The sequence below is a fragment of the Lissotriton helveticus genome, chromosome 8 (genome assembly GCF_964261635.1).
Source record: "Lissotriton helveticus chromosome 8, aLisHel1.1, whole genome shotgun sequence".
NCBI classification, from domain to species: domain Eukaryota; kingdom Metazoa; phylum Chordata; class Amphibia; order Caudata; family Salamandridae; genus Lissotriton; species Lissotriton helveticus.
Genome location: NC_136069.1, coordinates 17,970,784 through 17,994,521, shown reverse-complemented (window position 1 = coordinate 17,994,521; position 23,738 = coordinate 17,970,784). Strand labels below are relative to the sequence as shown.

At 49.1% G+C, this 23,738-nt stretch overlaps 1 protein-coding gene across 5 annotated transcripts in view; it reads left to right on the top strand.

Annotated features, from left to right (window-relative positions):
* The window catches only part of LOC144772231 (cystathionine beta-synthase-like protein), a 258,165-nt gene that overhangs the window by 216,132 nt on the left and 18,295 nt on the right, over window positions 1-23,738 (top strand). For 4 of the 5 annotated variants that reach the window (XM_078656387.1, XM_078656388.1, XM_078656383.1 and 1 more), the window contains exon 15: window positions 1,418-1,453. The exons of the other annotated variant lie outside the window; for it this stretch is intronic. In XM_078656387.1, the coding sequence (XP_078512513.1) occupies window positions 1,418-1,453 (36 nt within the window). The remainder of the gene's footprint in view (window positions 1-1,417; window positions 1,454-23,738) is intronic. 5 annotated transcript variants of the gene reach the window in all.

Here is a 23,738-nt window from a genome sequence, read left to right as displayed (position 1 = left end):
TGGGGCTACCTGCCTCCAGGACTCCAGATCCTTCATTAGAGTGGTTTTCTTTTAGACTTGGGTGCCCTGTTATTTCTTAACCAGTCGGAGTGTAGGACGCCAGGTTGCTTCCTTATTATTGTGTGTCTGCGTTGGGGGGGTGGGTGTAGTAGAGATGGGCTCTGGCGCTCTTAGCATGCTCTTCGACCTGCACTGTGGTTTGTCTCATGGCTCCACGCTTCGTTGACCATTCTGCGGTACATCGCAAGCCTCCCTCCACACACAGGTGGACCTTCTTGGTTTTGGAGTGCACTTCTCTTCCCCTCTCACCTCCGAGCTGGATGTTGGCACTCAAGGTCTTGCTTTGCTAGTAGTGGCTGGAGAAGATGTGTGCCAGGGCTCATTGTGAAATTTGCCTTCTCTTTCCTGACTCGCTTGCTTCCCACTTTCTCTGCTGCCGCAAGTTTAGCTTTTGAAGACCTTAACTCTAGTGATAATCAGGCAGGGGAGTGTCCTCTCTGTGTCGTGTGAGAGCTCCAGGTTTGCATTTGTCAGCATTTCTTTATTGTGGATTAGTTCTTCAACATCTCCTGCCCACCTACATCAGAATAAACCTCCAATCCTCTAAACAAATTAGGAGTAGAGCGCTTTTCCGACACATTGCAGCCAGATAGTCGCTTCTCCTATATTCTTATTTTAGCCAGGCTGGGATCCTTCCAGAATAAAGTTTATTTAGAGGATTCCCTCCACTGTTTTATCCTGCATATTCACCATTACATCTACACATACTAGGCCCCATACACCCACAGCACCTCGACGGCAAGGAACAAAAGATCTCTGAAAAAGAGCTCCTTTATGCAGCGCCAACCCGGACGAGGAGCAGGTCCATATGATGAAGCATGACACGTAGCTTGCTGGGTGTGTGAGGGTTTTAGTTCCGAAAGGAGGAACTCCCTCCTCCTTGGAGGACAACCGATCGGCCTATCATCACACACACTCTTCTACTGTGTTCTGTGATCCACTGAGGAACTTCGTACTCAGTTTCTGTAGTATCTCCTCAGATATGTCTGAGAGTTTGACAGGGTCTTTGACAGGTTGTGACTGTGGTGCATCTCAGAGTTATTATAAGTATTGGACATTTATCCATGACTTGTTTTGTTGTTGTTGAGAAGTAATTTTTGGCTCTATAATGATTTTCTGTAGACCGGGTTTACCTTTTCCTAGAGTATCATACACCGCGTGAAGCTGTTTCTTGCGTTCTGACCAGCCGGGGGCTTTCTTGTGTAGATGGTGGTATGGGCCAGGGTGCTTTTGAATCGTCAGGCCATGGTGTTTGTGCATCTCTTTCCTGGCAGATGTATGTTTGCTGATGATTGTTGTGGTCACTGTTCTTGTGTGTTCATTGGTGATATAATGTGTAGTTTGTGTTTTTCTTCAGGCTGGCCATCCCTCTGCTGGTGACGGCTGTGTTCTGGTGCGTCCCTCACAAAGCTGGTAATGGTACCTGCTCCCTGTTCTTGTGTCTGCAGACCCTTCTCCTTACCGCACACCCCACATCCTTGTGCGTTGAGAGTTCACCCCACTCAATCCCACACCTGCCCTGCGCTTGTCAGTCAGCTACCTGCTGCACCATGTATTTTTATTTTGCTTTTTAATTTCTCATGAAACGCGCCGTCTCCTTCACTCACATCCTGAGTTACTTTGGTTGGGTGATAGAGCGCGTCTGTGTCTGCTCGAGGGCCCCTCCTACAGTGAAATATCCAGCACCAGGGTAGACATCATCTCTTCTTGGATTTCGATGACATTGACCTTAAAATCTTGGCCTTCAGTGATTTTTTCATGATTCTGCCGAGGAATGACCCTCCTGTGAAGAGTTATAGTGATGGACAAGTGGCCTCTGTGATGCAGAAGCCTCAGTCTGCTCTTTTAGGGATCAGAAGGTTAAATCAAAGAAGTCATGTAATTGCCCCAACTGGGTCTCTGTTCAGAAGATCATTACATTTTAGGCACCCCAGGTTCACTCTTAATGTCCACAACTTTGTTATGAAACGGTTCTGGGAGGGTTTATTCTTTTTTTTTTTTGTCTAGATAGCAGATGAGCTGAGATTGAAACTTGTGTACATATTAAGGGTGAATCTGGTCTCCAACATCTCCAGTGCCTGGGGCCTTTTTAACAGCTCAAGGGAAAGATGTTTTCAGAAGTTTGCTCTCTTAGCTTCCTGTGTTCTGTTGGCTGACTCCTTATGAGGTACAGAATTCAGAGTCGTAATAGGGATATGCAATGCATGCTACATACCTGTGACAACACAAGGGCTGTGGGGCTGTGAACACTGAGAGCAAAGGACTGTAACTCACTTAATCAACTGATACAGACAGCCTTTGCAAACTACAACATGACGAGCAGTTTTGGACTAAGGCGTTTCCTGGCAGACGACTGACTGAGGGACATCAGCACTTGCCTTATTCACAAGCACGCTCCTGTAGGAAAGCCGCAGTTCAGCATGGTGGAACAGACAGTTTCATTGTGCGCTCGCGTATGTGCTGGTGCACAGATCTGCCAAAACATGCTCAGAAATCTCTTCACATGAAGCCTGGCCCTACCCCTCATGAGGTAATCTGATCCTAAATGCTGATCTATAATGTATTCAAAATAGCTCGGGCATTTGTGAAAGATCAGCGCTAGTAACATGCAAAAAAGATCTTGCCACCTTACGTAGGGGACTGTGGTTATCAATACAGTTTTACTAGGACTCTAGCCTATACTTATGAGCTGCGGTAGAAAGTCTTTGATTCTGGCTGTCAAGACTCTGAAGTTGTTCCGCGCAGATCAATAAAAATAAGAGACTCTGGCACTGGCCAGATTTTTGTCTTTTCTGAAAGATTTGCAGCTGTCCATCATTGTGGCAGAAATAGATATGGGAGGTGACCTCACCTCACTCAGTGCATATGACCCTTTTTTCCACAATCTCTGTGTTTGAAGTCTATTAAGTTGGAACTGAAGGGTTTTAACCAGGTCTGGCTCTGAAAAGGTAGTATTAGAAGAAGCAGTTCCATGTTAACGACCACTAAGGAGCAGCCTTTAAGGATTTTAAAACGTGACATATGGTGCCTCGTGGACGGGCTGTAAAATTAGAATAGAAGCATCTTAACGATATATACACTCGCAACTTACGACTAGATGCATCTCTTTACAACCATCCGAGAGCTTTGAGAGCCCCAGTACGTGCCAAGTAACTGCGGATCCAATGATGGTGTAATTTGATGGAGTATTTTAAAAAGAGCAGCTCAGCTATTACCAATGATAAAAGATTAAGAGGACGTGGCGTTAATATTGTGCCACCCTGGGTTCCTGCTCTAGGCAGTCCCCAGCATTCGGAATCCAGTGGTCGCCATCATCACTTGATGTAGTTTGGCTTTTACGTGACTAGTACTTCCTTCAATTTGTCACTGAAAGTAAAGCAGCTGCTTCTCTGAGGGAGCCGCTCAATGCAAGTTTTATTCAAGATTTCTGCAAACTGGTATGCCTGCCCCTCCCTATAGCCATGCTCAATGCTTCTTTGCCAACAGGTGAGGTCTCTTCTGAGTTTAAACCTGCAGCAGTCGCCCCCTTATTGAAGATAGTCTCCATAGATCTGGAATTTCTATCTAGTTACTGCCCTATATAATATGTACCTTATGTAGCAAAGCTATTGGAGGGAACAGTTTTTCGTAGATGTCTGTTTTTGAGTCGTGCGACTTGCTGCTTTCTCTCCAAGTTGGTTTATGCTCAGGGTGTCTGCACGTAGGCTGTGGTGATTCTGCATTTGATGCTGTATATCGATACATCGATGCCAACCTGCCTGCAGCACTGACTTTATTAGACGTCTGAGTGGACTTTGATACAGATAACCTTCAGATGTTACCGGACCCTTTGAGAGACCTGGTCATTAATGGACATTTTTGGTCCTCGTTTTACAGCGATCTGTGAAGCAGAACATATTGAATCACTGCTGGAGTTCATTGCTCCTCAGCCCTGTCACTATGTCACGAGGATCCACTGTGTTCAGTTTTGTGTCGTCTCTTCTTCAACCTGTACAAGTCCCTCTTGCGCAGGTGATCCAGTCACGTGGTTTTGCGCTGGTCATGTATGCCGACGACACTCGGATTGCATTAGAAATCACCAGCGATCCTGAGTTAAGAACCGGCCAATTCAATTTTGCATGCTTCAGGGTCGACAATCGCCTTGAACTAAATGGGACATAAACGAAGATTCTCTTCCCTTGGCGACCATCACCCGTATGGAGCCTTCCTTACACGCCACATTGGTGAGGACCAAAGCCTAACACACCTCCCATTATAAAGAATTTAGGAGTAAAGTTCACCTTCGACCTGTCTGTGACGGAAAAGGTGATGTCCGTGACGACCTCCTGTTTCTTTCGACTCAGAATACAGAAAAGGATCCTTGGTCTTTTTTCTTTCTCCCATAAAGTGATGATTTTGAGCACATTTATTTCCTCATAGCTAGACTATTGTTACGCGGTGTACCTAGCTCTCCCTCTATATCTGAACCTCATATGGTTCAGAATTATGCTGCAAAAGTGATCTTGGGCTCATAGCGAGAGACCATGTTTCTCCCACACTGATCTCCTTTCGCTGGTTTCCTTTGTGGGAGTTTTATTTTTCAGATCACTTTAAGTACACAAAGTTGCCTCTAAGGATTCTTTCTTGGCCAGTTGTTTTATCTTCGAGCTCTTTTCCTTGGTGGTCACTTTTAAACGGTCTTCGCTGAAAGACTGTCCTTTCTTAATCGCCTCAGCCTGCCATGGGAATAAACTACCAGTGCATATTCGGCCAGGGCACAATCTTGCCTGGTGTAGAAATGCCTTCAAACTTGCCTCTTCCCGAATTCACTATCAATTTGAATTGTGCTAGTGTCGTGATTTTGTTCTATAGTCTTTGTTTCACACCTTTGATTTTTGGCGGTGCCACGGGTACCCCTTCTAGGGCGACACACGGGCTTTACCAACGCATATGTACAATTAAAAGTGCCTCAGCAAAACGTGACCATCCGAACTCTTACTTTGTGAAAGAACCAATATCAACAGAATCTGATCACAGTATGAGGAAAATATGACTTGTTCTTATTTAAATAAATATGATCATTCTGAAAATTCAGGATCCTCAAGAAATGTTCTGCTGTAGTAAAAGGCGCAGTTGTCAAGCAGACAATCGTTCTCCAAGAAACATAGTTATTTGTACACACATGCTGACCTCTGGTCGTATTTTCAAAAAGTTTGAATGTGGGACTTGCCAGGCCGTCTACTCTAATGACACCGTGCTGATTTTGTTTATTCCATGAAAGAATTACAATATGTTGGTGGCAAAGCCCTTGTTTTCTTCTGAGATTCTTTACATTTGTTTCAACTATTGTCTATCCCCCAACTCAACATCATTCAGGAATTGTGAGGAACATCAGTGGTTACTGGAAATTCTTTGGGCAATGGAAACCTGGTTTCTAGAAACCTAATGGGAAGCTTTCCAAGATAATGGAAACAGGACCTCCTCATGCTTTACGGAAGCCGTACCCGAGAAGGAGGGATCGATCTGAGAAGCAGGGACTCGAGGATTCCTCTCTGAAATCAGATATGTACTTCTAGACTCCTGTCAGTTCAATATCTTCTGATGATCGTTATGCTGTAGAATGAATATGCTACTTACCAGTATGCATCTGTTCTTGGCATGTAGGGCTGCTGACATTCATATCTTAGCATTAGATCGCCGCCTAGTGTTGGGTCCGGATGATCGCACATTGTTGTCCTGGAAGAGTCTTCGAAGTATCCTGAGATAGGTGGCTCCTCCCCTGGACTACAGTGCGCATGGGCATCGGCTCCATCCCCAGATTGTTTTTCGCCATTGTGGCAGAAGATGGAGTGAAAAGTGTAAAGGATGTCCATGCTAATGATTGAATACAATAGTATATCTGCAGCTGCGACAGGCACCGGGGAGGAGGGTGGGCGATATGAATGTTAGCAGCCCTACATGCCAAGAACAGATGCATACTGGTAAGTAGCATATTCAGTTCGAGGCATGTGGGCTGCTAAATTCATATCTTAGCATAGAATACATAGCAGTCCCTCCATCAGCGGCGGTTGCCCGTGCCAGCTGCAGAAACCTGAAAAAGTGTCTTGAGAACAGCCTGTCCTACAGCAGCCTGCTGCTTGGAATGCACATCAACACAGTAGTGTTTTGTAAAGGTATGTGGTGTAACCCACGTGGCTGCTCTGCAAATGTCCTCTAAAGGAATGTTCCCTAGGAAAGCCATGGATGCCCCCAATTTGCGTGTGGAGTGCGCCCTTGGGGGTATTGTTAAAGTGCGCTTGGCCTTTTGATAACAGATTTGGATGCACTTAACAATCCACCTGGCTATTCCTGCTTTGGAAATAGGGTTGCCTTTGTGTTGTGGTGAGAAGGCAACAAAAAGTTGTTTTGTTTTCCTAAAGTGTTGTGTCCTGTCTATGTAGTACATCAACGCCCTCCGTACGTCTAACGTATGGAGCATTCTTTCCGCCACCGTTTGTGGGTTTTGGAAGAATGCCGGCAAGTCAATAGTTTGGTTGAGATGAAACTGTGACACCACCTTCGGAAGGAATTTGAGGTTAGTAAGTAGCACTACCCTATTTGGATGAATCTGAATGAATGGCTCTTGGATTGTGAGCGCTTGCAGCTCACTAACACGCCTCAGTGACGTAATAGCAATTAGGAAAGCCACTTTCCACGTCAGGAACTGGAGTTCACACGAGTGCAGTGGCTCAAATGGTGGTCCCATCAGTCTGGTGAGGACCACATTGAGGTTCCACACTGGAGCTGGCGGTGTTCTTGGGGGAATGACTCGTTTCAGACCTTCAAGGAAAGCTTTAATGGCAGGCACCCTGAAGACAGAGAGGTGCTGCCTATTTTGAAGATAAGCTGCTATGGCGGATAGATGTATCCGAATAGAAGTGAACGCTAGATTGCACTTGTATAGATGTAGCAGATAGCAAATGATGTTAGGGATAGATGCATCTAGCGGGTTGATGTCATTGGCTGTACAGTAAATGACAAAACGCTTCCATTTTGCAGCATAGCATGCTCTGGTAGTAGGCTTCCTTGCCTCCTTGATGATGTTCATGCATTCTGGAGGTAGGTTAAGGTATCCGAACTCTAGGACTTCAGGAGCCAGATCGCCAGGTTGAGCTGTTGCGGATCTGGATGCTGAATTTCTCCATGGTTCTGCGTCAAAAGTCTGGGCGTGAGGCGCAGTCTTTGATGCGGCACCACTGAGAGTTCGAGGAACGTGGTGTACCATGCTTGGCGCGCCCATGTTGGAGCAACCAGGATGAGAGTCATCGCGTGCTGCCTTAGCTTTCTTGCCACCAGCGGTATCAGAGGGGCTGGCGGAAAAGCGTACGCAAATTTGCCTGACCAGTTCATCCATATCGCATTCCCCTGCGACTGTGGGTGAGGGAACCTGGCGGCAAAGTGTTGGCATTTTGCGTTTTCTTTTGTTGCAAACAGGTCTATCTCCGGATGACCCCACTGCTGGAAGTACGGGTGGAGTACAGATGGGTGTAACTCCCACTCGTGCATTTGATGGCTGTATCTGCTGAGCAGATCCGCCATCTGATTGTCCTTGCCCGGGAGGTGTTCTGCCATGAGGAAGATGTTCCTCTGAATGGCCCACCGCCACATGCCCTGAGCCAGATGAGACAGCTGTGGCGAGTGGGTGCCCCCCTGCTTTTGAATGTAGTACATCGCGGTCATGTTGTCCGTCCGGACTAACACTACCTTGTTGCACAGATGTACAATGAAGGACTTGAGCGCCATGAAGATTGCCATCAGTTCCAGATAGTTGATGTGCATCTTCTGTTGCTGCGTCATCCATAGTCCCTGCACTGTGTAAGTGAGCAGATGAGCTCCCCATCCCTGGAGAGATGCGTCCGTTGTCAGGATAATCTGTGGCACTGGCTCCTGGAACAGTCGGCCCTTGCAAAGGTTGTGTGGAGTCCACCAATGCAGAGAGTCGTACGCCCGACTGGTAACCAACACTAGGTCTGTCAATTGCCCACGAGCCTGTGTCCACTGATTTGCTAAGCACTCCTGGAGCGGGCGCATATGTAGCCGTGCGTGAGGGACTATGAAGATGCAGGAGGCCATCATGCCTATCAACTGCATGAATACTCTCGCCGGAAGTGAGTGTTGTGGTCTGAATTTCTGGATTAGAGACTGAATGCTGTCTATCTTGACTTGGTTTGGTTGAGCCATGGCCGTCAGGGTATTGATCGTCGCACCTAGAAATTGCCGGACATGTGCCGGCTGAAGATGCGACTTTGGGTAGTTCAACGAGAAACCTAGATCGTGAAGGAGGTGAATGGTAGTCGACATGTCCGCAGCGCACTGTTGTTCTGACTTGGCTTGAACGAGCCAGTCGTCCAGGTAGGGGTAGACATGGATGCCCTGCCTCCTGAGGTGCGCTGCTACTGTCGCCAGACACTTGGTAAACACTCTTGGGGCTGTGGTCACTCCGAAGGGTAGGACCTTGAACTGATAATGCCTGCCTTGGATAGTGAACCTGAGGTATTTTCTGTGGGACGGGTGTAGTGGTATGTGGAAATAAGCATCCTTGAGGTCTAAGGTTGCTAAGAAGTCCCCTTGGTTTAACAAGGGAAGAATCTGTTGCAGTGTGAGCATATGGAAATGTTCTGACAGTATATACAGGTTGAGGGGACGTAGATCTAGAATGGGTCTGAGAGATCCGTCCTTCTTTGGAATAAGGAAGTACAGGGAATATACCCCTGTGCCTTCCTCCTCTACTGGCAGTAGCTCGATTGCGCCTTTTTGCAGCATCACCACTACTTCCTGCTGCAATAAGTGCAAGTGCTCTGCGGACATAGGCCGTTGCCTTGGTGGAATGTTGGGTGGAGTGGATTTTAACTCTAGACAATAACCGTACTGTACAAGTTGTCGCACCCACCTGTCTGTGGTGATGTTTCTCCAGACTGGCAGGAACTGCTGTAGTCTCCCCCCGACAGGTGTCAAGTGGTCGGGGGGCAGTGACAGAGAGTCACTGTTTGCTTGGGGCAGAGGAGCGGGAGTTGTTGTTCCCTCTGCCGCGTCCTCTGGTGCTGTTTCCTCGGTAACCCCCCTTGTTCTGTTTGGGGTACGAGGATTGTGCTCCACTTCTAGAGAATTGTGATTGTTGACCCATCTGTCCTCTGGTGACTCCACGTGCACCTGAGCGACGAAAATTATTGCCCCGAAACTGTTGTGATTGTAGGGCCCCCATAGACTTAGCAGTTTCTGTGTCTTTTTTAATCTTTTCAAGGGTGGTGTCAACATCTGGACCAAACAGTCTATCAGGATTGACTGGCTGATTAAGTATGGTTGTTTGTATGTCAGGTTTAAACCCCGATATGCGGAGCCACGCCTGTCGTCTCAGCATGACGCTAGTGTTAATGGCCCTAGCTGCTGTGTCTGCGGCATCAAGTGCACACTTTATGGCTGCGTTGGAGATCAGTTTTCCCTCTTCTATAAGCAGTTTGGTGCCCTCTTGAAACTGCGAAGGCAGGTGTTCTAAAACCCGCTCTAGGGTGTCGTAATGCGCCCTATCATAGCGTGCCAAGAGCGCCTGTGTATTTGCAATATGCCAAAAGTTGGCAGCCTGTGCAGCTACTCTTTTGCCTCCTGCCTCTAGCACTTTGGACTCCTTATCCGGGGGAGGAGCTTCACCCGTTGTTTGGGAGTTGGCCCTCTTGCGGGCATTTGCGACCACCAGGGAGTCAAGCGGCAACTGTCCCCGAATGTATGCAGGGTCAGCAGGTGCTGGTCTGTACTTCTTTTCGATACGTGGATTGACCACTCTCGCTCTGGTAGGTTCTTTAAAGATGTCCGCAGCATGTTTGAGGACCCCTTTGAGCATAGGCAGTGTCTTTACAGTTCTTTCAGAGACTGAAAAAGTGTCAAATAGAAAGTCTTCTTCTACTGGGTCAGCATGCATGTCCACATCATGATTAGCAGCTGCCCTTTCAATGAGTGCATGAAAACCTGCAGAATCTTCAGTTGGGGATGCAGGTGCACTGAAAGGCTGTGGGTCAGGCTGTGGGTCTTGCCCCACATCCTGGGTGCCTTGGTCACCAATGTCATCATATGAATCCGGCTGTGCATCTGGTTCATTGATGGGGAAAGTGTATAGGTCATCTTCATTATATCCCTCACCCTCAGATTGTTCTGGGGAAGGAGTTGGGCTCCTTCTTGGAGGAGGCTGGATAGGTTCCATGAGGCCTGAAGCGTCCTGAGGAAGTCTTTTCTTCTTTAGGGGGATGACATAGGAGTCCACTGGCTGTGAAGTGATCCTCCTCTTGTAAAGGGTCAATTTGCCCGTGTCTGCGTCGATAAAACGCTCAGAATCCTCTTCTGAGTCGAGTACCCGACTTGAAAGTGCCCCTGCCGTTGAAGAATCCGACTTCTTTGGCGTCGATTTCGTTGAAAAGACCTTTGGCGCCTCTTTAGGCGGCAGAAGGAAGAGAAGCTTACCCGCAGGCTTCGCCGGAATGTCCATCGGCTTCTGTGGCGATGGCATCGGAGCCGACGTAGCAGAGGCCCTCTCCCTTATTCTCTGAAGTGAGGAGGCGATGGGGGACGCGTCACTTACAGCAGTCTTTGGCGCCGACGAGGAGGTCTTGACCTTGCCCTCGGATCCGACGTCCTGATGGCCCTTCTGAGTCTTGGACGATGATGCCACAGCCGTCGACCCAGAGTCCTTGGACCGATGCGCAGAAGTGCCAGCCTTCGATCCGTGTGACTTTGTCGGCTCCGTCTCAACCACGCGTCCGACTAACGAAGTCCCAGTCGGAACCGGAGCCGTCTCGCTGGCCTTGGCGGGCTTTGACGGCGTCGCAGCGGTTGACCCGTGTCGACCACCCTTCTTAGAGGATCCCTCCTCTGGCGCTGATTTCGACACTGTGGAATCGACAGATTTCTTCGACTTCTGTGGACCGGAGGCCGACGGAGTCGATGAAGCAGCGGTTTTAGTCGTTTTTGGTGGTACGGCCGCCATCTTAGGTGCGCTCGAATCCATAAGTTTCGGTTTCGATTTTGGGTCGGCCATTTTAGGTGTAGTCGATACCGCAGGTTTCAGTTTCGGTTTCGATACGGCCTGCACAGCAAGTATGTCCGTGGCCGGGCCTGTTGGCGGGGCCGTGGCTTGCGGTACGGGGTCTTGGGTAAGGCCGATAGGCGATCCCGTGACCCGATCTCGATCTTCGTAACCTTCGGGGCATAGCTCGTCCCCTGAGCTATCTTCCGCGGCCCCATAAACCTCTTCGACGTCCCCTACCTCGTCGACGTATTCAAGGCCTTGACCCGCGACTCCGTCGCCGTCTTCCGGATCTGCCTCGACCTCCGTCTCGGGCGGGGAGATTTGAAGATGATGGCTCTGGTCCTCCTCTTCTTGGTCGCCGAAGATGTTTTCTGGATCCAGGGCCGCTTGTCTGGCCTCAAGGCGCACCGCGCGCCGAAGCTTGAGTGTCTTCTTCGACCTGAATCTTGCGCAGGCCATGCAGTTGTCTTCGTTATGGTCTGGTGAAAGGCATTTGTTACAGACCGGGTGCACGTCTATATGTGGGTACTTGGACCCACAGAGCGGACAGTACTTAAACGGACTCCGCTCCATGCTGGAAAGTTGCGGTCGTGTCGCGATGAGAAGGCCTCGATGTCCGAAGAGTGAAAATACTCCGCTGATTCCGACTCCAAGAGACGGAAGAACTCGAGACCGTGCGCAAACAATACCGACGCTATGAAAAGAAGGCCTTTTGGCCTTAAAAAGTTAGTTTTTCTCGGTTCCGACAGAGAGACGTCGAGACCGCATCCGAACCCAATGGCGGAAAAAAACAATCTGGGGATGGAGCCGATGCCCATGCGCACTGTAGTCCAGGGGAGGAGCCACCTATCTCAGGATACTTCGAAGACTCTTCCAGGACAACAATGTGCGATCATCCGGACCCAACACTAGGCGGCGATCTAATGCTAAGATATGAATTTAGCAGCCCACATGCCTCGAACACATAAACACGTGCACTGCCATGTTAGCATTGCATACCTCTGGCACACATAGAGCCTTGCTTAGAAGGTAAACTTCAGCCCTGCAAGTCCAGGCACCTTTTGTGATTCAATAAAACCCTTTCAGTTTACTGCCCAGGCAAGCACTGTTGACCTGTAAGATATCTACCTTTACTAAACTTAGGTGTTCTCAAAAACTAAAAACGCAGGTGATGCAGGTGGGATGATCGGTTCTTAAATTGGGGGGCTGCGGTCTTGCTGCAGATGTGGCACCTCAGTTTATATACGATCATCATTAGACCCTGCCCCTTGCACTTAATACATATTCATTCAGTTATTGTTGTAACTTTTAAGACCGACTACGTTGTAGCTGTTCTTCTAGCAGAAAGAGGTAGTGCGCTCCAGGTTTGGGGGTGACCTGCCTTTTATAGCTTTTTGGAATGGTGAGATAGTGTTCGAGATCCCTGCTTGACTTTGGAAAGTGATATTAGAGCGCCATCAGAATCCGCCAATTTAACATTTTTCTGCCTTTAAAATTGGAGAAAGATTCAAAGATGACTGAAGTCCTCATGGTTCCTGAATCTGACTACTACAGATTGGATAGACCTCTTCGGTAGCTCACATAGCCCTTTCTCAAGGAATTCAAAGCTGAGACCACGAGGTGGACACTTTGTGTACACAGTGATATGGCAGCCACATTGCCTCCTTGGAGGGTAGTGCCCAGGAAGCAGGAGAGATGGCCGCCAGGGTAGATCGACACATCGTTAAGGCGTACCTAGGTTTTGATGCAATGACTAGAAGCTGGCTTAAGTCTTCTATGGATCAACTCACCTTCGGACCAAACAATCTTTCTTATGGATATTTCTAACCGCAGATGCCTCACCTTGTGACTATTCCCCAGGCTTCAGACTGGATCTGGAAACTTGAAAGCAGCACTCCTGTGCGCCGGTAGGTGGCGCTGTGCATCTCCCGCTGGTGTCGTTCTGCTCCTGAAGTGACAGGTGGAGCCTCATACATGCCCCACTCTTGCGCGATGACATCAGTTCTTTCTTTCTGCGCCTTCAGACGCAGATCTGGAGCTACTCATTCATCTTTTTCTTGATCTTTCCAAATGTTTCCATAGAGCAAAGGATGTTTGCTCCCAAAAGAACAGGGTTCGAGCCTTGTAGGGACTATCACAATTAGATGGATGGGACAGATCCCCACATGGTGTGCCTGTGGTGTCTGAGATCCGAACACAACTGCAGGACCTGTGTCTCCTGCATCCAGATGAACTGGAGGCCTTACAGGACCACGAGGCGAAAGTCTACAAAGTCAAACACTGGAAGACTCCATTTTGTCATGTGTTAAATTTGAAAGGAGTGTTCCATTAAGCCTTCTGTTGTCTTTGCTGCAGCAGATTTTCATCATGGCCCAAGTCATGTGGTAAGTCCATAAAGAAACAAAAGAAGTCTAAGCGGAACTTGGCTCCTTCCTGCCCCTCTTGAACTCCCGAGAAAGCACGAGCGTCAGCGTGCCTCCTGGTTTCCATTGGAGCGGATACCGTAGCTAGTCCCTATGCACTCTGAGTTTTTGGGTCTGTTTTTTTTTTTAAAACATATTTTATTGGTTTTCTTCCATCACACAATTTAAAGCATTTCTTGCATCATCCATGTCCAACAAACATGTCCCAATGTGTAACTCCCAACTCGCCCCGTGGATCCCTCCCCCCTTACTCTTGGTGGTGTGGGCATGTTCAAATTTCCATATCGCATCACGTATTCAGCAGTACAGACAGTTATTCTCCTCATTGTTCATCTTCGATGACCACATGTACGTTTATAACTTAATCATCGCCCTCCTCCGATTGTGGTTCCAGCAAAGCTTGGACCAGCGCCTCCCACGCTCTCGCCATCTCCATTGCCTTGTCAATTCCCACCCGTTTAGCTTGGTGGAATCTAACGACACTCTCACTACTCGCCCACTTGCAGAGCTCTGTGCGCCAGCGCCTGCTTGAAGGCCCCTCCCTTGATTTCCAATGCCAGGTTATCTCCCTCTTAGCTAATAATAGCACGAAATCAATAAACTTGCTGGTTATTTTAGTTTTGGCTGTGTGCGGGAACCAGTGCAGTAGGCAAGTCGCCATATCATAGTCTAGCTGTCTATCTGTGACTGTATTCAAGAGTTCCCCTATACCTGCCCAGTAGCTCCCCCTCTTCGGGCAGTGCCACAGCATGTGTTCCAGTTCTACATCCCTCTCTAGGCATCTAGGGCATGCTGCGTCCTGGACCTGAAAGTATTTCCTAATCTTCCCCGGAGTCAGGTAAGCTCGGTGTAGTATGAAAAATTGTACTTGCTGGAACCGCGCATTCCTACTCCCCTTCCATGCCCTCTTAAGAATGTGACCCCATGTGGCTTCTGGTATTGGTCGGCCTATGCTCGCTTCCCATTTTAATTTTAGTTCTGTGAACGGTCGCAACCCTTCATGCAACATCCTAGATTGGAGAAAAGTGATCGCTTTAATGGTAGCCGCTGCCATTACAACATATTGGCAGGCCATCGTGGTCACAGGCTCCGCCTGCCCGCCTCTCCAGTGCTTCCGAATCGCTGCTGTTACAGCTGTGTGAATCAGGAAGCTTCCTTCGGGAAGACCATACATCTCTTGTAACGCCTGGAAGGGCATTAGCTCCCCATCCATGTACAAATTCCCCACCATGAGGATTCCCTGCCGTTCCCATTCCAAGAGGGGAGTCCAGTCCCCTCCATGCGGGAGTGCCATCAGCATTCCCAGTGGAATCTCTGGAGCGTATGGGTGGGCCACCCCGGCTTTACTTTGGCTCCTATTCCAGCACAGCCTCAGTGTCCTCTCTTCCATTGTGAGGTCTCTCATATCAATTTTCGGCTGTAAAACTATGTAAGATAGTATATGACGTTGTATTCCCCGTCCTCGCCTATTTTCAGGGCCCCTGAATTCCGTTGCAATTCCCTGTGTTAGAACCTGCAGCTGTGCCGCCAGATAATAAAGCTCAAAATCGGGTACTGCCATACAGCCCTCTAGTTTAGGTCTCATCAGAGTAGCCAGTGCAACACACCTTCTCCCGGTGCCCCACAAAAAGCCTATTGTCAGGGACCGCAGTTCTTTAAATATTCGCGGTGGTATCCAAATTGGTAGTGTGCGGAAATAGTAAAGCAATCTGGGTAAGGCCACCATTTTGAGCAAAGCTACTCTCCCCACTACCGAAAGAGGGAGCGTGGACCAGAACGCCATACATCCCTTCAGGGCCTTTATGCAACGCCCCACATTCCCTTCCAGCAAGTCTACATTATCATGATAAATCCTGACCCCTAAGTAGGTGAGGCATGCCGGCTCCCATGCAATCTCTCCAACTGACAGCAGTGGTCGGATCGGGAATAGACACGTCTTACGCCAGTTTACCTTAAGGCCCGATACCTTCCCGTAGTCCGCGAGCAAAGAAGCTGCCTCTCGCACTGCTTCCCCAGTGTTCTCCAAAAAAAGGAGCAAATCATCCGCATACAAAGAAATATACTGCGGCGCACTGTTGAGCATCAACCCCTGGTAAATTTGTCCCGATCGTGCTTGTACCGCAAGGGGCTCTATTGCCAGTGCTAATAATAGTGGCGATAGCGAGCACCCCTGTCTCGTCCCCCTTAGAACTGGGTATTGAGTAGATATTACCTCCCCCAGTCTTACTCTGGCCGTCGCGGAGGAGTACAATACTCTCGTCCAGTTTCCAAACCTTTCACCCAGTCGGAACCGTTCCAGCACCCTGTGTAGGAATGCCCACTCCAGGCTATCAAACGCCTTCTCCATATCAGAGAGGACCGCCGGAGACCGCGATTCAGGCTGTCCTTCAGCCATCACCCTTAATAATCTTCGTATGTTCGAAGCAGTGTGCCTAGTAGGGATAAACCCCGCTTGGTCCGTATGAACCAGCGTAGTCATGTACGGCAGGAGTCGGGTTGCTAATATCCGGCTCAAAATCTTATAGTCCACTGTCAACATGGATAATGGCCTATAAGAGGCCACGTCTATATCCGGCCGCCCCGGTTTGAGTAGCGGAATAATCAGTACTTCCCGTATCGACGTTGGCAGACGACCCAGCTCCCTGGCCTCCTTGTAGACCTCCAATAGGGGGGGGTGCCAAAATGTCGATGTATTGTGGGTAGAATTCTATGGGTAGCCTATCTACTCCTGGCGTTTTATTCCGGGCCATGTTTTTAATTGCGATCCAGATTTCGGCTAGTGTGATGTCCTGCCCTAATATGTTTGCATGTTCCTCCTCTAACTGTGGGAGCGGGATCTCCGCCAAATATCTCTCTATATCCACATCCTCTGCCTCCAACGCACTCTTATAAAGGGTTTCATAGTAGTGTAGGAACCGGGCAAGCACCTCTGCTTGTGAATGGACCAGAAGGCCTTTGTCATCCTCTATACTCATGATCGGGCCACTCTTCTGGATTGGGTCCGCCAGCCGTGCTAGCAGTGTTCCAACTTTGTCCCCTTCCGCATGCACTCTCGCCACATAGCTCTTGTGGTCAAAACTTCGCAACCTCTCGACTTCGCCCGCTACCTGTTCCTTCGCTTCGAGTAGCTGCACTTGTAGCGCCGGCTCTTCCGGCCTTCGTCTCTCTAGTGCCCTCAGTTTGTCTTCTGCCTTTATCACATCATTAAGCACCACCTTCCTCGCTCCAGAGTATTTGCTGATACATATCCCTCTTATGACTACTTTAAAGGCATCCCACTCAACTGCTCTGGTGGAAGCCGTCCCTTGATTTCCTTCAAAGTAATGTTCAATGCCCTCTTGTATTTCCGTACGGAATACCTGATCCTCCAGCATTTCCGGATGGTGCCGCCATGTAGGGATCGCGGATCGCGCTCGAAGCCATTTAAGCGACAGTAACATCGGGTTATGAACAGAAATAGTTTGTGTGAGGTATTCAGAATGTGCTGCCACGTGGGCGATCGTGTGAGAGCATAGGATTGTGTCTATCCTAACATGTAGCTCGTGTATGGATGAAAAGAAGGAATAATCTCTATCTCGGGGGTGATGCCTGCGCCATGTATCTATCAACCCCCATCTGTCTTGCCAGTCTGACCTGCTTTTGGCTAGTCTCTGAACTGGTGAGTTGGGCAACGGAGGATGTGATCTGTCTAAATCAATGTCTGTTATTGCGTTAAAATCACCTCCCACTATGGCGGGCCTGCCAAATAGTGCGCTAGTGTTCCCGACAGTCTTTCCAAGAAGCGTGCTTGATCTACGTTTGGGGCATATATGCTACATAACACGATATCCCTCCCGTATAGCCGTCCTTCCACCGCTACGAACCTGCCCTTTGTATCCAAAACGTGTCTCGTGGCCTGGAAGGGGACTCCCGCTCTCACCCAGATGAGTGCCCCCCTAGCGAATGCCGAGTATGCTGTGCTGAAGACTTGCCCTCTCCATCTACGCTGCAGCGCCTGACCCTCTGCTCTAGTAAGATGTGTTTCTTGTAATCGAGCTATCTGTATTCCCCTCCTCACTAAATATGTGTGTATCTTATGGCGCCTTGTCATCGTGTTCAGACCTCTTACGTTCCATGTGATGCATCGTAAGTCAGGTAACGTTCCCATTGTGACTATCTCTCAGCTTCATGATTCTCGTATCACGTCCGCCCACACCACCATTACCCCCCATACAGCAACACCCCACTCAACACCCACTTCCCTCCCCCCCAGAACAGGACCTAATAACAATCTATCAGTCCCCATCCAAACTTCACAACAATACACACAACTATATTCTGTAGTAGTCACTACAGATTGCCGGAAGGGCAATTGAGGAGTGACTCAGTACCGACAGGCTGCAGCGTTCGCCTCATGCCCCGGCGCCCTTGATCCCGTTCAGTAATTGGCTGCATTTGCCCTACCCCCTGCCGTCCACAGGCATTACCACACATACAGCCAGTTCAGGGTGGCCTGCCAACTGCTAGAGTCCACTCGGGCTGATTATTCATCCAGCATGCCTTCCGCTGTTCTGGGTGTGACTGCAGGGCCCTTATTGCTGTCCGTTTCTGAAAATTCAGTTTCTGATCTCATCTTTTCTTCCTCTGATTCTGTTCCCACCGCCGACTCTGTTCTCTGCGATCCAGTTTTCTCAGCCGTCGCTGCCAGCGCCCCCCTGTCTGTCTGCCGCTATTTGCGTTATTTGCTGTTTCCGCAAACTCGTGTTTCTTTTCCGTATCCGTTGAGATTTACGCACTTGTGATGTTTGAGATGGGTCAGGGTGTCGGCGATCTCCACGATCAGTGCCCGCTCTGTACGTTTCAAGCCACGTCCACGCATCTGCAGGCGTAAAGAAAAACTGTGTCGCACCGTTCACGATAATTCTTAATTTTGCTGGAAAAATCAATGAATACTGGATCCCTTCGTCCCCGAGTTCTTTCTTAACTGCCAGATAAGAAGCTCTGCGTCTCTGAATCTCCTGCGTATAATCTGGGAATATTGTGACCTTACTATTTCCTACTGTGAAGGGCCCTGCTGTTCGTGCTCTTTGGATCAGCGTATCTCTATCTTTATAGTGGAGTAACTTGGCCACCACCGGCCTGGGCGGGCGGCCAGGTAGCGGAGGCCTAGCCGGGACCCTATGTGCTCTCTCCAGCGTAAAATAGGGAGACAGCCCCTCCGGGGCAACTACTGTTTTAAGCCAGGTCTCCAAGTAAGCCATCATATCGGCCCCTTCTGTTTTTTCCGGCAGGCCCACCACGCGTATGTTATTGCGGCGGTTCCTACTTTCGGAGTCTTCTGCCCTTTTTTCCAACATCTCGATGCGTTCCAGAGCTTGCCCTAGTTTGAGTTCCACAGCTGCATGGGCCGGGGTCAGGTCCTGAAGTGCCAGTTCATTTGCTTTCACCCTACCCACCAGCTTCGAGTGGTCTTCACGCAGAAGCCCTAGCCCAGTTGCAACCTGCGCAATGTCCTGCTGTAGGGCCTCTTTCGTCGCCGCAATGGCTTCTAGGATCTTGTCAAGGTGTTGACGCAGCCCCGAGTCCGACAAGGCTTCCCCAGGTTCTCGCTCTGCGCCACTAGTGTCATCCTGCCCCGTCGCGTCCTCCCTCCTGTTTTTCAGTTTCACTCCCACAGTCGGTCGTCTCTCTGTACTCTATGGGTTACCGTGGTGTACAAGGGCTCACTTATTACTGCTTCGATGTCCAATACCCTAATTGTGAGGAAGCACACTGTGCGTAAGCGCAATGTTTGTTAGAGTTCCAACAGTGCGTGCCACGCAGAATCGAATGCTGGCGGTGTGGCTTCCTGAATGACATATCACAATGACAAACCCAGATTTCCCTTAATGATCACACACAACTAATTCTATTATATTTCTCTTTAAGGGTAAGACATTGGTGACAACATTTTTTTATTCCATATCTTTTTTATTTTATTTTAAATCAGTTATCATTTCTTTCTTTTGGTGCATTGAGATTCCTTTTCCAATTTATTTCACAATTACAGAATTAGTGCGGGGTCTCACATTTCCTGTTGAGACCTGTGTTTTTTTATTCAGTTTCCATATTTCAATTGGTATGGTGATGTATGTGGATAGAGTGTGAATGCGTGAGAATGTTATGATGGATTGTTTTCTACCAGGGGCATAATGATTTGGATGTAATGCTTTATGAACTAATTGTTGTATATAATTATTTTCTTGTCTTTATCTTATCCCTTATCTGTCTTTTTAAAAATGTCTATGTATACATTGAAAAAAACTCTTTTTCTACTTAAAAATAATTCTGTAATTGTGAAATAAATTGGAAAAGGAATCTCAATGCACCAAAAGAAAGAAATGATAACTGATTTAAAATAAAATAAAAAAGATATGGAATAAAATTGTTTTTGTCACCAATGTCTTACCCTTAAAGAGAAATATAATAGAATTAGTTGTGTGTGGCCATTAGGGAAATCTGTGTTTTTCATTATGATATTTCATTCCCCTCCGTTCCCTGGCCTGATTGAATTTCGAGGGGGTCCCATCATATCTGCTACTGCTTCCTGAATGACTCCCCACTCCAGCCCTGGTGTCCTGTAGTCTATTTCTGTAAGGCCCTAACCGCCTGCTATCCGCCGTGCTCGATATCACCTCTCGCTACTGGCCCTAATGTCTCTCCTGCTAATATTGCATCCGTGAGCTTCCCAGATCTGAATTCGCACCCTGGCCGTTCTTCGAGTTCTCCCGCCTGCCAGCCGACAGCTCAGTTCGCCCGGCCTTCAGCAGCACTCTTATGCCGGGGCACCGGGCCCCGTCCTTCCCAGTCCCAGACTCTTCGCCTGCCTCCAGTCACACCAATTGCTTGTTGCCTAGCACGTTGACCCTTGGATGGTCTCTCCCCCTTCTCGATCGTGTGGGATTCAGGGTCCGTTTTCAATGTCCATTTTCAATGTTGCTGCCTTGCAGTGTCTCGTGCCCGCTCCCTCAGCCTGCCGCCGCTGGTCTCGCGCTCCTGCCCTCGCTCATGCGTTGTCGCGTACCTGTCCCCCGCTCCCACTTCCGCAGTACAGGTTCCAGGCACACTCCACCACACTTACCCGGGCACTGTAGTCGTGCGCTGCAGCTGGTTGTTCTTCCCCCTTTTCCAGCGTGTTGGGCTCCGCACTGCTTTCCGCCACTGCCGTGTCTCTCAGGGACCCTGGGCCACTCCGTTGTCCGTTTCCGAGGCCTGCGGTCCCTACGCTGTGGTGACTGTTCCCCAGGTGCTCCTCCGTTCGCCGGCATTCCGCCTCCCTGTCAGCATTCATTGACGTCGCTCCTCTATGCTTTCTCTCTTGCCCAGTTCGCTGGCAGCAGGACTCCCGGCTTGTGGCTCCCTAGTTCTGCTCCTCAGAGGGCGGACAGTCCTCCAGCCGCCATTTTGGCTTTCCCTTTCGGCCCGTAGGATAGTCCGGGCATCGGAGTGTTCGGGACGATGTGTTCGCCCACTCCACCACAGGTGCCGCAGTGTGAGCTTCTCGGGTCTTGGGGTTTGTATTGCCCTCTCACGCCGGTGCACTCAGGAGCTTCCGGTTCGCGGTATGTTAGTGCCCACCAGCCTCCGCCACCATCTTGCCGCTGCTCCCAAGTCCGTTCGTCTTTCACCGTTTTGCCTGGGTTGTGCAGAAGGCACCGGGTGTTCTGAGGTCGTCCGCGTTCCTTTCCCTTACTTCTCCGACTCTCGGATCCCGGAGATTGCAGCCAGATTTGTGTTTAAATCAGGATATTTGAGGGATCGGGTCCAGAGCTACCAGCTCACGCCGCCTCTCCCATCGGCGCTCAAGCCACGCCCCCCCCTGGGTCTGTTGATCACGTCTCAGCAGGTTGAGGCCATCTGCAGATCTTCGGCACCTCACCAGTTCCCTCTGATGTGCCTTCGTACCCCAAGTATCTGCAAGGGTTTCCAGTCAGACTGAGGTTTCACCCTTGGTGCCACCAGTGCCCTCTAAACCTGCTTTGGGTTCTGCACCAGCCCCAGCTCCTACCCCTGTTCTAGTTCCCTTCACATTGCCCCCAGTGCCTGAGGAGGAAGCATAGCCCATCATGCTCTACAACTCCGAGTTGAGCTCTTCATGACCGTGCTCCTCTGGCCCAGCGTTCTGGCAACCCATCTGATTCAGGCACTATTTCCTCGTGCCAGAGCCCAAGAATTGCACAGTATCTTCAATACAGACGCAGTCAGTGATAATATCGTGAAGGAGAAGAAGTTGCACCCCAATATAATGAGGAAAATGGGAATGGGAACGACAGGATGCCAGCGGCCCGGACACCACCCCAGACACTGGCCTGGTTTCCCCTGCCGTGAAACAAAGCACCTCCTTCACTGATGGGATGCGGTGGGTGGCAGAAGGACTTGATACACAACTACCCATCATGGAGATAAAGACTACAGAGGTCCTTCCACTGGGCTGGGCACCTACAGAACCTCTTTTGCCCTCCAACAAAGCCCTCATGAATGCTCTTATTGGAGTTAAGGCTAAACCATGCACTGGATCGCCAGTAAACCGTCGCCATTGACCAGCACCTGGAGGTCCATCTTTCTTCCACAGCAGTCTACGGCTGAGAGCTTGGTGGTACACTCCTCCACATGTAATGTGAATACTAATGCCTCCCCTACCCGCTGTTAAGGGACCGATAAAGGAAGCAAGACTTACCTGGAGATGTGGAGAGAAGTCCTCCAGGGCCAAGGCAGAGCGGGCAGGAAGTCTAGAAAGTGAAAACATGATAAAGATCAGAAAGAGGGTAGGAGAGAGGGCAGAGACAGGAAAAAAACGACAAAAATAAAGAAGGACTTGTCACCACAGGAAGGAGGTGGAGTACAGGACAAAAAAGTCAGCGAGGAGGGGAAGGAGAGGGCAAGTCTGGAGAACGTGGAGACGTATGCCAAGCAAGGAGGAGATCTGAGACACCGGAGGAAGCCGGAATTAATGGAGGCAGCAAGAGGCAGGATACCAGTGTCCATGGGGCAGAGAGGCAACAGGAGGAGGCTATGAATTCAGATATCAACAAGCGAAGAGCTGATGAGGACTTATTCCAACAGGACCATAGCTGCTACCACCTCATTGGCACGCAGCGTCTGTACTGGATATGTGTCAGGTAGCATGGGGACATCATTGCGTATGTTCACGAAACACTACTGCCTTGACAGGTCCGTCAAGAGGTGCATTTATCCCGCTTTGTCCTGCAGCACTTTTTGGTCTGAGCCATTTCCCAGAGCCACCACCTGAAGAAGGTGCTGTTACGGTATCTGCTCACATGGTAAGGAATCTTGGGTTAGAAGTATCCATCGGAAGAACAAGTTACTTACACTCTGTCCAACCGCAGATCCCTCACCGACCCTTCCACCGCCCTGTTCTGTGAACTGGACCCCTTACCATCTACAAAGGTCCCAAGTACAGAGATATGCACACTGTTCATGCCAATCTGTTGATAGGCTCTGCGTCTGAGAGCACAGACAGCCTAGAAAGCAACTGACGTCACTGCCCATGGATGGTACTTCTAATATGGGTCTCCCCCTGTCACGTCCAGAGCAGAACTGTCTCTGCAGAGGCACTCATTGCCACGCACTGGAGTGCAGGGATACTGCTTTAAAGGTTCTGGATCCAGTTTTTCACCCGACAAACATTCACAAATTGAGGAATCTTTGGTTAAATAGTGTATCCATCAGAGAGAGCGCTGCAGAGGCTAAGTACATTGTTCTTCTGTAGCATTTTCAAGGTATGGTGCTCTAAACACTGTTTTTTAACATTTCTGTAGGACTTGGTGTTAAAGGGGATTCAGGAGGCAGTATCTATTAGAACAGTATGACCCATACCTTTTGAGGGCAGTGGTTCTGATGGAAACATATTTTACTGTACACTCTCCATAACCACAACCCTATTTGTTGTCCTTCTGTCACAGAAAAAGTCTTGGAAGGTTACGCTGTGGGGTTGATGGTGTCAGATAGACCTGGTTTTGGCCTCTTTCTTTTTTGACTCCACAGTGGATGTACACGAGAATCTCTAAATCCTCATGAAAATCTTTGAGCCGGTTTAGTCTTACAAGTTGTGATGTTTCAAAAAGTGAAATGTCTTCACAAAAAGACCTTTACCATCACAAGCAGGACTCGTCTATGTAATGATAACTGATTCTGGTTAAATCTAAGATTTTATGTTGCTGTTCAGGGCTTCTTAAGTGGGGTCT